This window comes from Muntiacus reevesi, chromosome 4, assembly GCF_963930625.1.
Source record: "Muntiacus reevesi chromosome 4, mMunRee1.1, whole genome shotgun sequence".
In the NCBI taxonomy this organism is placed as follows: Eukaryota; Metazoa; Chordata; class Mammalia; order Artiodactyla; family Cervidae; genus Muntiacus; species Muntiacus reevesi.
In genome coordinates this window covers 156,887,954-156,908,133 of record NC_089252.1, presented here as the reverse complement: position 1 = coordinate 156,908,133, position 20,180 = coordinate 156,887,954, and the positions used below count along the sequence as shown (strand labels likewise).

Here is a 20,180-nt window from a genome sequence, read left to right as displayed (position 1 = left end):
TTACCAAAAAGGCTGAACCTAAATATAATCAAGTTTTTAGCTCTAATTTCCAGTTTATAAGAAAAAAAGTAGATTGAGGAAAGAGGTGAAGGGATCTCAAGAGGATGCAATCAGATCAATCTTGAAAGGACAACATTCTTAAAGGACAACTGACCTAGTTTCTTCAACAAGTCAATAGCATAAGAGATGGGAGGGGCACAGAGGCAGGGAGAAGAAACAACTCTTTAAATTAAAAAATAATTCAGAGATATATAACAACAAAATTCAATACATAAAAGTTGTTTGGATCTTGGTTTGAAGAAACCAAGTATAAAAAGATATTTTTGAGACAATCAGGGAAATTGCATATGAACCAGGTATGAAATAATTTTAAGTGATTATTGTCAATTGTATTAATGATGATTATGGTGTATACTGTAAGAAAATATCCTAATATTTCAGAGATTGATGTCAAAATATTTCATGAAAAATTCCATGATTCTGGATTTGCTTCACAATGCTTTATATAAAAAAAATAGATAAATCAAGTGCTGTAAAATACTAGATTTGTTGAATCAGTATGATGGGAATATAAGGTTCATCTTACAATATTCTCTTTTTTGATGAACTTTTAATGGCTTTTCCATAATAAAAGATTTTTAAAAAATTGATAGCCAACTTGTTGCTAAGTGTTTGATGAGGCTTACTAGATTTTTTTTTTTCTGCAGTTTTTATCAGCTTTTAAAAGTCTCTACAGAAGTTTATTGCTTCCACTGCACTTCTTCAAGAGTATTACATGTGCCCCAGCTTATGGTTCACTCAGCCATCCATGTACATAACTTTATTGCCCAAGATATAATTATTGAAAGTAACAACTTAGGTTCTCATTGCCAGAGGCCTAACATTAACATCGGGATTTATTTTTCACAGAATAGGATAAAAAAAAAAAGGAACAAATCATAATAGCGTCAATACTTCTTTCCAGTGTCTTGGGCTTGATAATTTGAACCAAAAGGCTATGAAGCTGGTTAGAAATAGAAAAGTTTTATTAAGAAAAATTATTTCCTGCATTTCTTTATTTCTGAGTCCATTAAGATTTATGCTGGTTGGTTCCTTTTACCATTAGATATGCTTCCTCTCAAGGATAACAGTACTAAGCTTTATAGGCCACTGACTAATTAGAAAGTTAATTTAGTTTTAATTTAATAATTTAATTGAGAAGTATCTGAATAGCTGGGCTTTCTTGGTGGCTCAGATGGTAAAGAATCCGCCTGCAATGTGGAAGATCTAGGTCCCGATCCCTGGGTTTGGAAGATCCCCTGGAGAAGGGAACAGTTACCTACTCCAGTATTCTGGCCTGGAGAATTCCATGGACAGAGGAGCCTTGAGGGCTACAGTCCATGGGGTTGCAAAGAGTTGGACAGAACTGAGCAACTTTCACTTTCACTGAATGTCTACCTACTGTGTTCACAACAGTATAAGAGTGGTTATCCATATTTCACATTTCAAAATTAGCAATAATCCCACTTTCAAACTTAGGACACATAAAAATTTAATTTTGTCATCTAACATTACTCAACGTAAAATAAATAGGACAAACATTTGGAGATTTCTGTCACATTAAAAAATAACCAAAGAAATTTAAATACTATAAATTCTAAGCACTAGTTTTTCAGAAATATATTTTCAAACCAGATGAGGACAAGGGATCCTATCCGAACGTTTTTGATTACAACAATAGAATAGTATCAATAGTCATGAGTATAATACACTTACCTATGATAAAACATGCGAGCCATGCCCATTCTTTGCTTTTCCCCTCCTGATAAGACATCTTTCCAGTCCATAATAGCATCCCATCCTTTAAAATACATAAAAATACATATTTTATAAAGCATCTTTTAACCAAAGAGAGCATCTTTTACAGTTTTTACCTAGACAAATGATTCCTAGCAAGTTTACGCTATTACACAAAGAACCTGATATTTCACAAAACATATGCCTGGACAGACCAGACCGCCTTATGTTTAAGCACTTGGTCTTAGATTTGATATTTTTTAATGGTAATAATTACTTATATTGACAGAACATATTCTAAGAATTCTAAATACTGACACTTTGAAAAGGTGTTTAGTTTTTAATGTCTCCAAAGAGTTGGTATACTTAGACTTATTTTGCAGGGCTGTGGGAGAAAAGACCAACAAATTTGCACAGGCCTATCACAAAGTCTGGGCTTCCTGGGTGGCTCAGTGGGTAAAGAATCTGCCTGCAGTGCAAGAGACAAAGGTTTCATCCTTGGGTCTGGAAGATCCCCTGGAGGAGGGGATGGCAACCGACTCCAGTATTCTTGCCTGAGAATCCCATGGACAGAAGAGCTTAGCAGGATAAAGCCCACAGGGTCGCAAAGAGTAGGATATAACTGAAGTGACTGAGCACACACGCACATGACAAAGTCTACAAAAGATATGAAAGGAGCTTATTTAAATGGTTTCCATCTGCCTGGCACTTTATATGAGTTTTCTCATTGTATATTTCACAACCTTGTGAGGTATCTATTATTAGTGTTATTTTATAAGTAGATAAATTGAAATTCATGAAGAAATTGATATATCAAAATTTATACAGCTATATGTTAGAGCTAAGATTTATATGTAAGTGTATCTTCATGTTTTACAATTTACTTATTCCATCTCTGACAACATGGTAAATACTTTCTGAACACAACAACCCAAAACCTATGGGACACTGTAAAAGCAGTGCTAAGGGGAAGGTTCATAGCATTACAGGCACACATCAAGAAACAAGAAAAAAGCCAAATAAATAACCTAACTCTACACCTAAAGCAATTAGAGAAGGAAGAAATGAAGAACCCCAGGGTTAGCAGAAGGAAAGAAATCTTAAAAATTAGGGCAGAAATAAATGCAAAAGAAACTAAAGAGACCATAGCAAAAATCAACAAAGCTAAAAGCTGGTTTTTTGAAAAAATAAACAAAATTGACAAACCATTAGCAAGACTCATTAAGAAACAAAGAGAGAAGAACCAAATTAACAAAATAAGAAATGAAAAGGGTGAGATCACAACAGACAACACTGAAATACAAAGGATCATAAGAGACTACTACCAGCAGCTCTATGCCAATAAAATGGACAACTTGGATGAAATGGACAAATTCTTAGAAAAGTATAACTTTCCAAAACTGAACCAGGAAGAAATAGAAGATCTTAACAGAGCCATCACAAGCAAGGAAATCGAAACTGTAATCAGAAATCTTCCAGCAAACAAAAGCCCAGGACCAGATGGCTTCACAGCTGAATTCTACCAAAAATTTAGAGAAGAGCTAACACCTATCTTACTCAAACTCTTCCAGAAAATTGCAGAAGAAGGTAAACTTCCAAACTCATTCTATGAGGCCACCATCACCCTAATTCCAAAACCAGACAAAGATGCCACAAAAAAAGAAAACTACAGGCCAATATCACTGATGAACATAGATGCAAAAATCCTTAACAAAATTCTAGCAAACAGAATCCAACAACATATTAAAAAAATCATACACCATGACCAAGTGGGCTTTATCCCAGGAATGCAAGGATTCTTTAATATCCGCAAATTGATCAACGTAATACACCACATTAACAAGTTGAAAGATAAAAAACATATGATTATCTCAATAGATGCAGAGAAAGCCTTTGACAAAATTCAACACTCATTTATGATTAAAACTCTCCAAAAAGCAGGAATAGAAGGAACATACCTCAACATAATAAAAGCTATATATGACAAACCCACAGCAAGCATCACCCTCAATGGTGAAAAATTGAAAGCATTTCCTCTGAAATCAGGAACAAGACAAGGATGCCCACTCTCACCACTACTATTCAACATAGTGTTGGAAGTTTTGGCCACAGCAATCAGAGCAGAAAAAGACATAAAAGGAATCCAGATAGGAAAAGAAGAAGTGAAACTCTCGCTGTTTGCAGATGACATGATCCTCTACATAGAAAACCCTAAAGACTCTACCAGAAAATTACTAGAGCTAATTAATGAATATAGTAAAGTTGCAGGATATAAAATTAACACACAGAAATCCCTTGCATTCCTATACACTAACAATGAAAAAACAGAAAGAGAAATTAAGGAAACAATACCATTCACCATTGCAACAAAAAGAATAAAATACTTAGGAGTATATCTACCTAAAGAAACAAAAGACCTATACATAGAAAACTATAAAACACTGATGAAAGAAATCAAAGAGGACACAAACAGTTGGAGAAACATACCGTGTTCATGGATTGGAAGAATCAATATTGTCAAAATGGCTATTCTACCCAAAGCAATCTATAGATTCAATGCAATCCCTATCAAGCTACCAACGGTATTTTTCACAGAACTAGAACAAATAATTTCACAATTTGTATGGAAATACAAAAAACCTCGAATAGCCAAAGTAATCTTGAGAAAGAAGAATGGAACTGGAGGAATCAACCTGCCTGACTTCAGACTCTACTACAAAGCCACAGTCATCAAGACAGTATGGTACTGGCACAAAGACAGAAATATAGATCAATGGAACAGAATAGAAAGCCCAGAGATAAATCCACGAACCTATGGACAGCTTATCTTTGACAAAGGAGGCAAGGATATACAATGGAAAAAAGACAATCTCTTTAACAAGTGGTGCTGGGAAAACTGGTCAACCACTTGTAAAAGAATGAAACTAGAACACTTCCTAACACCATACACAAAAATAAACTCAAAATGGATTAAAGATCTAAATGTAAGACCAGAAACTATAAAACTCCTAGAGGAGAACATAGGCAAAACACTCTCCGACATAAATCACAGCAAGATCTTCTATGACCCACCTCCCAGAATATTGGAAATAAAAGCAAAACTAAACAAATGGGACCTAATGAAAATTAAAAGCTTTTGCACAACAAAGGAAACTATAAGTAAGGTGAAAAGACAGCCCTCAGATTGGGAGAAAATAATAACAAATGAGGAAACAGACAAAGGATTAATCTCAAAAATATACAAGCAACTCCTGAAGCTCAATTCCAGAAAAATAAACGACCCAATCAAAAAATGGGCCAAAGAACTAAACAGACATTTCTCCAAAGAAGACATACAGATGGCTAACAAACACATGAAAAGATGCTCAACATCACTCATTATCAGAGAAATGCAAATCAAAACCACAATGAGGTACCATTACACGCCAGTCAGGATGGCTGCTATCCAAAAGTCTACAAGCAATAAATGCTGGAGAGGGTGTGGAGAAAAGGGAACCCTCTTACACTGTTGGTGGGAATGCAAACTAGTACAGCCACTATGGAAAACAGTGTGGAGATTTCTTAAAAAACTGGAAATAGAACTGCCATATGACCCAGCAATACCACTTCTGGGCATACACACTGAGGAATCCAGATCTGAAAGAGACACGTGCACCCCAATGTTCATCGCAGCACTGTTTATAATAGCCAGGACATGGAAGCAACCTAGATGCCCATCAGCAGATGAATGGATAAGGAAGCTGTGGTACATATACACCATGGAATATTACTCAGCCGTTAAAAAGAATTCATTTGAATCAGTTCTAATGAGATGGATGAAACTGGAGCCCATTATACAGAGTGAAGTAAGTCAGAAAGATAAAGAACATTACAGTATACTAACACATATATACGGAATTTAGATAGATGGTGGCGATAACCCTATATGCAAAACAGAAAAAGAGACACAGAAATACAGAACAGACTTTTGAACTCTGGGGGAGAACGTGAGGGTGGGATGTTTTGAAAGAACAGCATGTATATTATCTATGGTGAAACGGACCACCAGCCCAGGTGGGATGCATGAGTCAGGTGCTCGGGCCTGGTGCACTGGGAGGACCCTGAGGAGTCGGGTGGGGAGGGAGGTGGGAGGGGGGATCGGGATGGGGAATACATGTAACTATATGGCTGATTCATGTCAATGTATGACAAAACCCACTGAAATGTTGTAAAGTGATTGGCCTCCAACTAATAAAATAATATTTAAAAAAAAATAAAATAAAATAAAAATAAATAAAGCTCACATTTAAAGAAAAAAAAATACTTTCTGTTGGTTATGTATTCAAAAAACAAGTCTTCTATTTTCGAAAAAAAAAAAAATTTAGATCAATACATACTAGTATAGGGAAAAGCAAGATGGCAGAGAAGTAGGAGGACAAGGAGTTCATCTCTCCCCACAGATGCATCAAAAATACATCTACAGATGGAACAGTTCACACAGAGCACTGGCTGAACACTAGGAGAAGACCTTGGACGCTGGAAAGGACAGGTAAGATCCATGTGGAACCATGTAAGACAAAAGAAAGAAGCAAAAAAGAAGAGGACAGGAAGTGGGATGGGATCTTCTTCTAGGTGGGGGATCTGAAGAAGCTGAGAAGTTCGAACACCCAGGGAAACCCCCCTCCTGGAGGGGCAGATTGGTTGGGACAGAAGGAAATCATCTGGGCCTTTCAGAGGGCAGTGAGACAGCCGGTCCATGGCAGGCAGGACCAAGTGAGGCCTACAGAGATGGTCTATGCCACAGCCCTGTACCTCCGAGCCTGGGACTTGTGTCTCTCAGTGTGCATGGGCCCTGGGTGCTGGAACATAGGCAATGGAGAGAAAAGCTGAGGAGAGGACTGCTGCTGGCTATAAGCAGACAGGACAGCCTGAAGGGATGGGAATGAGAAAATTCACAACTGGGAATACTTGTGGAGGAAGCCTGGACCACCACAGAAGCAAGGAGCCATTACTGAGTGACGTGCAGGGGGTGGAGCGTCACTGCAGCCTCTCCCCACACTGTCAGCCCCTACTCATGCCCCGCAAGGTGGTGAGAATGGTTTCCGCCAGGGCGAGCTGTCTCATGCCTGCCACTAGGCACTAGAAAAGGCTCCTGCCGGGGCTAATCCTTTTTTACCTGTGGCCAAATGCTAGTAAAATCCCCTGCCAGGGCTGGCCCCAGCTCACGTGCTGCTAGGAACTAGGAAAGGCCCCTGACAGGGCTGGCTCTGTGCACTTGTGGCGGATTGCTTGGAAAGATCACCCAGGGCTAACCCTCATGTGCCTGCCACCTGCAGCCTGGAAAGCAGATCACAAACACAAAAATTTGAGGGGGAAAAAAAGCAGTAACAAAGAGATATGTTGCAGATGAAGGAGCAAGATTAAAACCTATAAGAACAATTAAATAAAGAGGAGATAAGCAATCTATCTGAAAGAGAATTCAGAGTATGATAGTAAAGATGATCCAAGATCTTAGAAACAGACTGGAGGCACAGATTGAAAAGATATAAGAAAAGTTTAGCAAAGACCTAGAAGAACTAAAACACAAATAAAACAGAAATGAACAAGACAGTAACTGAAAATGAAAAATACATTAGAAGAAATCAACAACAGAATAACTGAGGCAGAAGAATGGATAAGTGACCTGGAAGACAGAGTGGTAGAAATCTCTGCTGTAGAACAGAATAATAATTTAAAAAAGAATGAAAAGAAATGTGAATAAACTCAGAGATATCTGAAACAACATTAAATGCATGAACATTTGAATTACAGAGGTCTGAAGAAGAAAAAGGGTCTGAGAAAATATTTCAAGATATCACGGTAAAAAACTTATCTAACATGGGAAATGAGATAGTCACCCAAGCCTAGAAAGCAAAGAGAGTTGCATAAAGGATAAACCCAAGGAGGAACACACTGAGACACATATTATTAAACTAACAAAAATTATGTACAGAAAATATTAAAAGCAACAAGGGGAAAGCAACAAATAACATACAAAGGAAACCCCAAAAGGTCATCAGCTGATTTTTCAGCAGAAACTCTGCAGGTCAGAAGCGAGTGGCAGGATATATTTTAAATGATGAAAAGGAAAAGCCTATAACCAAGAATACTCTAACCAGTGAGGCTTTCATTCAGATTTGACAGAGCATCAAAAGCTTTACAGATACACAAAAGCTAAGAGCATTCAGCACCACCAAACCAGCTTTACAACTGCTAAAGGAACTTCTATAGGCAAAAAACACTAGAAAGGAGAACAAAAAAGGTAGGGAAAGAGGAAAAGGGCATATAAAGAAGACCACACCCCAAGCAATTAAGAAAATGGCAATAGGAACATATATATTGATAATTATCTGAAATGTAAATGGAATAATGTTCCAACCAGAAGAAACAGACTGGCTGAATGGATTAAAAAAAAATAAGATCCATATATATGTTATCTATAAGAGACCCACTTCAGACCTAGGGATACATACAGACTGAAAGTGAGGAGATGGAAAAAGATATTCCATAAAAATGGAAAGCAAACAAAGCTGGAGCAGTAATACTCACATCAGACAAAATAGACTTTAAAACAAAGACTGTTAATAAGACAAGGAAAGATGCTACCTAATAATCAAGGGATCAATCCAAGAAGAAGATATAGCAATTGTAAATATTTATGCACTCAACCTAGGAGAACCTCAATACATAAAGCAAATGCTAACAGCCATATAATGGGAAATTGACAGGACACGATTAATAATGGGGGACTTTAACACTCCATTTATACCAATGGATGGATCATCTAGATAAAAAATTAACAAGAAAACACAAGTCTTAAATGAAACATTAGACCAGATAAACTTAATTGATATATACAGGACATTCCATCAGAAAACAGCAGAATATACTTTCTTTCCAAGAACACATGGAACATTCTCCAGGATAGACCACATCTTGGGTCACAAATCAAGCTTCAGTAAAGTTAAGAAAACTGATAGTGTACCAGGTATCTTTTCTGAAACAATGCTATGAGATTAGAAAGCAAATACAGGGGGTAAAAAAAATTTAAAAAATACAAACACGTGGAAGCTAAACAATATGCTACTAAATGACCTATGGATAATTGGAGAAATCAAAAAGGCAATAAAAAATATCTAGAAACAACTGAAAACTAAAACATGATGACCCAAAACCTATGGAAAGCAGCACAGTTCTAAGAGGGAAGTTTATAACAATACAATCCATCTCAAGAAAAATATCAAATAAACAACACAACCTTGTACCAAATGCAAGTAGAGAAATAAAAACAAGCAAAATCAAAAGTTAGTAGAAGGAGAGAAATCATAAAAATCAGAGCAAAAATAAATGAAATATTATAAAACAGAAAATAGCAAAGACCAATGAAACTAAAAATTGGTTCTTTGAGAAGATAAGCAAAATTGATAAAACCATTAGCCAGACTCCTTAAGGAAAGAAAATGGGGGAGAGGACTCAAATCAATAAAATTAGAAATGGAAAAGGAGAAGTTACAGCTGACACCACAGAAACATAAAAGATCATAAGAGACTACTACAAGCAATTACTAAGTTGACCAATTACTAAGTTGTTTGGGTTTTCTGTAACATCTTCTGGAAAAATTCGAGTGAACTTTTTGGCCAACTCAATGTATGCCAATAAAATGGACAACCTGGAAGAAAACGACAAATTCTTAGAAAGGTATAACTTTCTAAGACTGAACCAGGAAGAAATAGAAAAGATGAACAGGAATTTACCTGGTGGTTCAGTGGTTAAAAAATCCGTCTCCCAGAGCAGGGGATACAGGATTGATCCTTGGAGAACTATGGTCCCACAAGCCAGAGAAGAACTAAGCCCACACACCACAACTAGAGAGAAGCCCATGTCCTACAAAGAACCTACTTATGCCACAGCTAAAACCCAACACAGCCAAATAAATAAAGAAATATATCTAAAAAATGTTTTAACTGAACAAAAATATGAACAGGCCAGTCATGAGTAATGAAATTGAAATGAAACTGTGATTAAAACCTTCCAAGAAACAAAAGTCCAGGACTAGATGGCATCACAGGTGAATTCTATAAAGCATTAAAGACCAGCTAACACGTCTTTCTCAAATTCTTCCAAAAACTGCAGAGGGAGGGATGCTCCCAAGCTAATTTTATGAGGCCACTAGCACCCTGAAACCAAAACCAGGCAAAATTAATACACAGGAATCTCTTTCATTCTGATACACTAACAGAAGATCAGAAAGAGAAATTAAGAAAACAACTCCATTTACCATTGCATCACAAAGATGAAACTATCTAGGGATAAAACTACCTAAAAAGGAAAAATACTATGATTCAGAAAACTATAGGATACTGATGAAAGAAAACAAAGATAAAACTAATGGATGGAGAGATATACCATGTTCTTGGATTGGAAGAATCAATATTGTAAAAATAATTATACTACCCAAAGCAATCCACAGGTTCAATGCATTTCCTATCAAATTACCAATGACATTATTCCACAGAATCAGATTAGAATATTTTTTTAATTTGTATGGAAACACAAAAGACCCCAAATAGCCAAAACAATCTTGAAAAATAAAAACAGAGCTGGAAGAATCAGGCTCTCTGACTTCAGACTATACTCCAAAGCTACAGTAATCAAGACAGTATGGTACTGGGGCAAAAAAAGATATATGGATTAATGGAACAGGATAGAAAGCCCAAAGATAAATCCATACACCTATGTTCACCTAATCTATGACAAAGGAGGCAAGAATATACAATGGAGAAAAGACAGTCTCTTCAATAAGTGGTGCTGGGAAAACTGGGCAGCTATCTGTAAAAGAATGAAATTAGAACACTTCCTAATACCATACACAAAAATAAACTCAAAATAGATTAAAGACCTAGAAGAAGGGCTGGGCAATTAAAACTCTTAGAGAAAATCATAAGCAGAACACTCTCTGACATAAATTATAGAAAGATCTTTTTGGACCCATCTCCCAGAATAGTGAAAATAAAAACAAAAATAACAAAATGAGATCTAATTAAAATTAAAACCTTTTGCACAGTAAATGAAACAATAAATAAAACAAAAAGACAACTCTCAGAATAGGAGAAAATATTTGCAAACAAACCAACCAACAAGGGATTAATCTCCAAAATATACAAACAGCTCATGTAGCTCAATAATAAAAGAAACAATCCAATGAAAAAATGGGTGAAAGACCTAAATAGACATTTTTCCAAAGAAGACATACAGATGGCCAAAAAGCACATAAAAAGATGCTCAACATCACTAATTGTTAGAGAAATGAAAATAAAAATTACTTTTCAGAAAGAACATCATGAAAACATTTATAAGCAATAAATGTTCGAGAGGGTGTGGAGAAAAGGGAAATCCTCCTACACTACTGGTGGGAAAGTAAATTGGTACAACTACTATGGAGAACAATACGGAGGTTTTTTTAAAAATTAAAAATAGAACTACCATATGACCCAGAAATCTCATGCCAGTCATATATCTGGAGAAAAGGATAATTCAAATTGATACACGCACCCCAGTATTTATTGCAGCACTATTTACAATAGCCAAGACATGGAAGGAACCTAAATGTCCATCAACAGAAGAATGGATAAAGATGTGGTACATATTTACAATGAGGTATTAATCATAAAAAGAATAAAGCACTGCCATTTGCAGAGATGTGAAGAGACCTAGAGACTGTCATATAGAATGAAGTAAGCTGGAAAGAGAAAAATACATATCGTGTAATATCACTTATATGTGGAATCTAGAAAAATGGTACAGATGAACTTATTTGTGAAGCAGAAATAGGGACACAGATGTAGAGAACAACCTTATGGATAACAGCAGGGGAAAGGGGGTAGGATGAGTTGGGAGATTGGGGCTGGGATTGACATATGCGCATTACTATGTATAAAATGAGAACCTACCGGGTAGCACAGCTCAAAGTTCTGTGGTGATCTGTATGGGAAGGAAATCCAAAAAAGCGGGGGATATATGTATACATATGGATGATTCACTTTGCAGAAACACAATATTGTAAAGCAACTATGTGTGCATGCGTGCTAAGTTGCTTCAGTTGTATCCAACTCTTTCCAACGCTATGGACTGTAGCCCACCAGGCTCCTCTGTCCAGGGGATTCTCTAGGAAATAATACTGGAGTGGATTGCCATGCCCTCCTCCAAGGGATCTTCCCAACCCAGGGATAAAACCCGTGTCTCTTATGTGTCTTGGATTGGCAGGAAGGTTCTTTACAATCACACCACTTGGGATGTCCAAAGCAACTATACTTCAATAAAAGTTTTTAAAAAATACATACTGATATAAAAATGTACCTAGAATATTTTTTATATGGAAAATCAAATTGCAAAATTGTGTGTTTGTATACAGATCACCCTTAAAGAACATAAATTTGAACAGTGAAATACTTACACACATTTCTTTTTCAATAGTAAATACTGTGGTACTGTACAGTTTGTGGTTGGTTTAACCCACAACTGCAGAACAGCAGATAGGGAAGAACCATGGATATGAGGGCCTTCTATAAATTTTATGCAGATTTCAATTGCTTGCTAAAACTTTTGAGTTCAGTGGAACAAAAGGACATGGTTTATTTAAATATGTAAAATTAAAGCTGCCTTTGACCCGAATACTTTTCTCTTTTGCCTTCTCAGTTAGTAAGAGGAAACTTTTTTAAGCCCAGAACATTTCTCCACTGTGTAGCAATCTGAACCTATTTTTCAAAACCTCATTTATGTTTCACAAATGTTATAAAATTAAGTCACAGAGAAAAATGTTTTGCAACAGTTTTTTATTAGAAGTAAGAACACATATATAAATTATAATTGTACTCAGTTGTCAGTTGTGTCTGGTTCTTTGTGACCCCATGGACTGTTGCTCCTCAGTCCATGGAATTTCCAGACAAGAACACTGTAGTGGGTTGCCATTTTCCACTCCAGGGGATCTTCCTAATCCAGGGATCAAACTTGTGTCTCTTATGTCTCCAGTATTGGGCAGGTGGGTACTTTACCACTAGCGCCACCTGGGAAGCCCTATAAATTATAATTGCATTTCTATAAATAAACATATACATCTCTGGGAATGGAATTAATGAAGCCTTTACTTTCTAAGATGTACATTTTTATAATATTTGAAAAATTACTATCTTTATATTATTTTTATGGCCTGTCTTAACTTTGTAATAAGAAAAAAAAGTCACTTAGAAACAAAATCATTGGGTCTCTTAGGAAGGCAGCCATATCAGATATTTTTCTGAAGTGAGAACATCAGAAAACAGAGCGAACTACGCAAATCCTGATTTTCAAAGAGGAAAATGACTATCAAAATGCTCACACACATACTCACACACACACAAATATGCACATGCACAAACACATACATACACACTTAGGACATTACCAAATCCCAAGTAGTCCAGGGTTAATTTTCCCATTTGGAAAAAATCCAGGCCCTTTACTTTCTTTATTATTTCTCAACTGAGTATTCATCTTTACTAAAATTTCTAAATAAACTTGGTCAAAGGGAAAGGAAATTTCATTGTTTCTTGTGCACTGGATTGAAAAGACTTTCCTTATTTCCCAATGATACTCCCCAAAAGGGACCAGTGTTCATTCCTGGGCAAACTTCCAGGAATTTTCTATCTATTTAAAAACATAATTTTACATTAGGGGAAATAAAATCTCTAAATGCCATGTGATTCAAAATTCTTGCTTCTAAGTGAAAACTGTTGAAATAAAATTTCCTCTATGACTTTTATGAAACATAAGTGAGAATTTGAAAAAATAGGGTTAGATTGCTACACAGTGGAGAAATATTCTGGGCTTAATAGCTCACCCCTTGAAATAAGAACGTGCAAGACAAAAGATTTTGGGTCAAAGAATCCTTAAATTGTATGTATTTAAATAAATTATGTTCATTGTTTCACTAAATCCAAAAGCTTTAACAGGCAATCTTTCTTGATCAGAACATACAAATCAAAACTCTGAGTCATGATACTTCTTCTGATGCTGAAACAGTGAGACTAAGTCAGCTAAGAAGTGAAGTTTTCTTGCTTCCTGAAGATGTACAAACTGCCTTAGCTCACATCTATTTGTTAACAATTCTACACCTTTCTATTTTGTAATTTGTTTGATGGAATAAGACATAGTTTTAAAATCTATCTTATACTAAAGTAAAGAATTTCTCTAAATAAATTTCTTTAAGTGATGGAACTAGTGCTGCTTCAAATTATTAATAATTAGCCTTACTAGAACTTCAGCAGGCTTCTTCCAGAGTAAGTGATATCCTTGCAAATTTGTTTTCTTTCTTTGCTTAACAATATGTTTCATGTTTAAGGACTGGGCAAGGAAAGTGGATTTCCTTAGCATTTTTTAATGTATTAGCCTTATTAGTATCTAAGATGTTGAGGTAGCATATTTGCAAATTTGCATAATTACAAATTTGTTTTCTTTCTTTGCTTAAAAATATGTTTCATGTTTTAAGGACTAGGCAAGGAAAGTGGATTTCCTTAGCATTTTTTTATGTACAAGCCTTATTAGTATCTAAGATGTTGAGGTAGCATAGCGCAGTGGCATATTTTATATAGAATATTGACATTCAAGTCTCATCTGTGTTGGAATCCCTGTTCCACCACTTGCTGAGGGCCCCAGGGGAAACTGCTAAACTTCTGAATTTCATCTGTAAAAGGGGGGTTAGTAAAATCCACATCTTTGGGCAGCTACAATATTAAATAAGATGACAGTATAAACTGAGTAATGCTATATTCTGCAGAGTAAGCACTCAATAAACCATAAAAATTACTATCATATACTTTTAAGGTTGAAAAATTCTTAAAATTAGTTCTATAATTTCTTGATAACTTCTAAAAGAATAGAATATGTAAAAAATCATTATAAATTTCTATTCAGATTATTAGATTTCAAACTTATCCAAATAACTTACCCCAAATGAATAGGTAGTTGTTATTTTGCCACTGTTTTAAAACTGGGAAGAAGTTGACTATATGACACAAAAAGACAACCTGCTTTCCATATTTATAGCACTTATGAATTATGATATTATAAGGCAATATATATCAATATTATACATATTTATTAATATGTATTATATTCTAAAATGATATATATAGATATCATATATAAATATAATAATATAATATTTCCTCTTTTGCCTACCTTGTTTTCTTATTGTAAGTATCAAATGAAATAATAGATGTGAACTATGTAAAATATCAAGCACCACAACACAAAGACAAAGTATCTTTGTATCAATATTACATCTAGCTCTATTACCTTTAGCAACCAATTATTGGAGAAGGAAATGGCAACCCACTCCGGCACTCTTGCCTGGAAAATCCCATGGGTGGAAGAGCCTGGTAGGCTACAGTCCATGGGGTCTCAAAGAGTCGGACACGACTGAGGAACTTCACTTTCACTTTTCACTTTCATGCATTGGAGAAGGAAATGGACCCCACTCCAGTGTTCTTGCCTGGAGAATCCCAGGGATAGGGGGCCTGGTGGGCTGCCGTCTATGGTGTCGCACAGAGTCAGACACGACTGAAGCGACTTAGCAGCAGCAGCAGCACTATGTATTTACTATGTGTAACTGTTCCAAATACTTTAAATAAAGTCTTATTAAATCTTCACAGCAGCTTTATAAGGTATTTATCTCCATTTTACAGGTGAAGATACAAAGGTACAGAGAACAGAGTTATTAAAGATTTGATTTCAGAATTCTGATTTCAAAGCCTATATTCTTAATTACTGTACTACCCTGCTTCTTTTGATCATGTAAGTGGGCTAAAAAATAAAACATAAAACACATGCAAAATTAAACCTAGAATTCTAGCTTGCTATGTCAGTAGTTTTTCTAGGCTATCAAATTATATGTTATGAAGTTATTTGAAAATAATTCTGTGTTCTGAAAGTAATTCTTTCTTGAGCTGATATGTATAACTATTATTCTTACTTTTCCAAAGTATGTTTTATGCTGAAAAACTACCAAACAGAAGTTTCTATGTTTTATCTAATTCTCTATATGTTGCTGTAGAGAAAAAAAAAAATGTATTGGTAAGATGGTTCATCTGAAAATAAAAAAGTCCTTTGATACCTATTTCTCAAATTATTATATTTAATGTAAGCTGAGGGATTAACAGGAGAGTATTTCTGTCATGAACCTTACATACATTTAGATAGACTATGGCTTCAGGAACAAATGTTCATTCAAATTTGAAAAAAAAAAATCTTCATACGCTAGCTGCGGACTTAGGAAAAAGCTTGTTTTGCTGCATGAAATATAGCATAGACAGAAAAGAGCAAGTTAACAATGGAAAAGCAACAAAAGCTATAAAAACTCCATCTTTACCTGTGTGCTTATGTTCCAACAACAGCATATATCAAAATTAATCCCAACTTAATTTTTTCAAAGTTATGTTAAATACATGAAAAAAAGCCATAAATTATAGACTTTACCTCCTTCTCTTTGAACGATATGATAGAGATGAACACTGTGTAGAATACACTCTAGATCATGATCTGTATAGCCTTTATCATGCATGTCATCCACTGAATCTGGATAAATTACTTGATCTCGAAGACTTCCAAGAGACATGTATGGCCTGTAAAATACAAGAATTCGAGACAACATCAGTTTAGTTTACTTATTGTGACATCCTAGTAGCTTGAAAACTCTAGAGGAGACTTTAAATACTCTATTTCTAGGGTCATATTTATTACCTGGTGATAAGTATTTCTCTCTCAGATGTGGCAGGATAATATGCTGTTATATTCATGTAAAAAACATATTGAGACATGCCACAAGAAAAGTTTCTATAAGAAATACTTGGATATTTTCAGCACAGAAATACATACTTGTTCTGTTGGGTTTTTTTTTTTTTTAAGTTTTATACTAGAATTTAATTCTTCAAAATACTTTGAAAAGGCAAGTCCTTTCCAAGAGGACAAGGATTCTGTTTAGGGGATCTGATTCAATCAGTGAAAAACTTGGGTAACAGTTGCCCAGAACATTTTGATTATTCCATCCAAAAAAGATTTATGTCTATATCATATAAAGACATATCTGTAGGATAATACTATAAGATATATTATTATTATATATTATTGTTATTTGCCACTTTATTTAGTTTTTAATTGAAGGATAATTGCTTTACAGAGTTTCGTTATTTTCTGTCAAGCATCAACAAGAATCAGCAACAGGTACACCCATATCTCCTCCTCCCTAACCTCCCTCCCATCTCCCTCCCCATCCCGCCCTTCTAGATTGTCACAGAGCCCCTGTTTGAGCTCCCTGGGTCATAGAGCAAATTCCCATTGGCTATCTATTTTACATTTGGTATTGTACGTTTCCATGTGTTCTGTTATATTTTGTAAATGTTGCTCCTGTATTTCATCTAAAACTAGTTGGGTTAAAATTTATAAAACTTGAGGCTTTGACAATATGAACAAACAAAACTTTTTAAAGGTATCATTCAAAATAAGAGAAATGCAAACTAACAATATACTTAGTTTCTTACTTATCAGATTGGTAGAACTTCAAAAACTTGACAATTCACTCAATTGGCAAGTCTATGGAGAGACAGATTATAAGACGTTCTTACAATCACGAAAATGAAAAATGGTACAACCCTTTGGAGAGGATTTGGCAAACCAATATATTATCTGGTGTTTGATCCATTTCTAGGACTTTATTCTAAAAATATACTTTCAAAAGTGTACCACCACCAACAAAAAAAGTATGTAAAGTTATCCATTACAGCACTATTTAAAATTGCAAAATATTGAGAAAATCTAAATGCACATACAAAGGAGACTGATTAAATAACAATAGTACCTGTACCATGCAGCTATAAAACCGGATATGGAAGATCTCTATGAATTGATATAGAGTGATTTCTATAATATATCAAGTTGAAAAGCAAAGTACAAAGTAGATGTATAGCAGAATTTCTCAACAGTGGTATTACGGATATGTTAAACCAGATAATTCTTTGTTATTGAGGTACATCTTGCATATTATAGGATGTTTAACAGCACATTTGGTCTCTACCCACTAGATGACTAGATGTTAATAGCATCCACTGTGGCAGAGATTTAAAAAAAAAAAAAAGTTTTCAAATATTATCCTCCAGGGGACAAAACCATCCCCATTTGAGAGACCCACCAATGTGCAATATACCTCTTTCATGTAAAATGAAAGCAACATAAATTTATCTGCTGATATTTACAAAAGGAAATACAGTAAACCAGAAACTAATGAAATCACTTATCTATAGGAGAAGGAAGAAAGCAGAATAGATAGGAAGGAAGAGACCTCTCTAAATATCCTCTCTATGTATTTTAACTCTTAGACTCATGTTAAATGTTATTATTTTAATTAACTAATATAGATGAAGGAAGAAACCCTAAAATTGAATACAAACAGAAACAAATAAACTGTAAGTATATCAAATGAATGACATAACCACATTGAATTCAATGTGGTCTCAGAGAGACTGATACAAGTAACTTTCAAATTTGGCTACATAATTTCAGTTGAAAACCAAAAGAACCACAAAGCAACTTTGAAACTAACTGTTCCTGTTTCTTATTGCTGCAGGTGTAACAATTCTGAAACTATGTTGTAGGAAAGACCAAGTAAGTAAATTTTAATATCACAAGGTAGGGTTCTCACTGTGGAAGAAGGAAGATATAAATATGAAATGTGGGAGGAAATTAAAAAAAAAAAACTGTAGTGTTTAATTTGATTTAGAGTATCAACATGAATTCATATTTTTTTAAACAAAAATATCATAAAGAAACTATCTGATTAACTCAAACTGTGGGACTTTATGAATAACCAACAATAGTTCTGCACTCATTCACAAATATCAATGTCATAAAAAAAAATGCTGAGGAATTCATTCAGGTTTAAAGAAACTAGAGCAACATGGCAACTAAAATGCAATGTATGATGCTGGACTGAGAAAAATAAGTTATTATAAAGAATAATACTGTATCAATTGGCAACATTTCAGTGTAGAAAGTTGTTGGAGGTTATCAAGAGGACTTCACTGTCAGTTGTCCAATGAGTTGGACTCAGGCAACCTGATGCTCCTGACTCTCTCACTGGCCTATGTACAACCCACAGTTCCCACAGCCACCAAGAATTTTAAAAGGAGACCGCCTGAGAGAGCAATGTAGTGTTGAGACCATCTGGATGGTATACACGACTGAATTCCATTAAAATGTCTGTATAAATTTTTAAGATTCTGATAGATGGAATTAGACATCTACTCATCTTGAGGCTGCCCATCACAAGCCTCAAATGTAACTTCCCTTGCTTATTAAACCTCCACCCAGCATCTAGAGTGGTCTGCCTTTCCCTGGTCTCTTCTTGCCTTTTGTGTATCAGGGACAGTACGAAAACCAATAAAAATATGTTCAGGTAATATTATATCAGCTTTTAAAAATATGTAAATGTTTATAGGAAATATTACAGTACTTCATTTTCTGTAGTTAAATGACTATAAATTATTAATGGATTTTTGAATGCTTTGGGGTCAGCTCCTCTAACTTTTATATTGCTCAAGGGTCAAGTGCATATACTAAAGAAGTTATGTGTAAAGATTTATTTACAGGAACTTACTTAAGGTAATAATAAGGTGTGAATGCGTGTATGTGTACAAAGAAAGAGAGAAAGAATGAAAGATTTTAGTGTACAAAGAGAGAGAATTAAAGGCTTGAAATACAAAATGTGTTTTGTAGATCAATTATCTACCTATATTCCTATACCATTAAAATGACTTAGTTGAAAGATAGATACCATGAGGTTATAACAGATTTAACTAATATTTGAAAATAAAAATAATTTATATTTCAGTTATACATGTATGCATTCATATAATGAGATTCTCAATGGAGTCTTTGCAATACAAGGAATCTCTAGTCATATTTTTTTAAATTGAGATATAATTCACATTATAAAATTTGTACTGTTAAAGTGTAAAATTCAATGGTTTTTAGTATATTTACAAGCTTATGTAAATTTTACCACTATCTAGAACATTTCCTTTATCCCAAAAAGAAACTCAGCAGATACTCCTGGTTCTTCCTTCTTACCTGGCAATCACTAATCTACTTTCTGTCTCTGTGGATTTGTTTATTCTGGAGATTTCATATGTATGGAATCACACAATACATAGTCTTCTCTCTCTCAACATAAAAGTCTTCAGGTTATTCCATGCTGCAGCAGATAGCAGTATTTCATTCTTTTCTATGTCTGAATTAAATTCCACTGTATAGATACACTACATTTTGTTAATCTGGATATTTCAGTTGTTTTCACTCTT

General features: G+C 34.8%; 1 protein-coding gene across 4 annotated transcripts in view; it reads right to left on the bottom strand.

The window, feature by feature from the left end:
* The window catches only part of ABCD2 (ATP binding cassette subfamily D member 2), an 85,699-nt gene that overhangs the window by 16,426 nt on the left and 49,093 nt on the right, over positions 1–20,180 (bottom strand). For all 4 annotated transcript variants that reach the window (XM_065932172.1, XM_065932173.1, XM_065932174.1 and 1 more), the window contains 2 exons: positions 16,306–16,451; positions 1,756–1,840 (listed from right to left, as the gene is read on the bottom strand). In XM_065932172.1, coding sequence (XP_065788244.1) covers positions 1,756–1,840; positions 16,306–16,451 — 231 coding nt within the window. The remainder of the gene's footprint in view (positions 1–1,755; positions 1,841–16,305; positions 16,452–20,180) is intronic.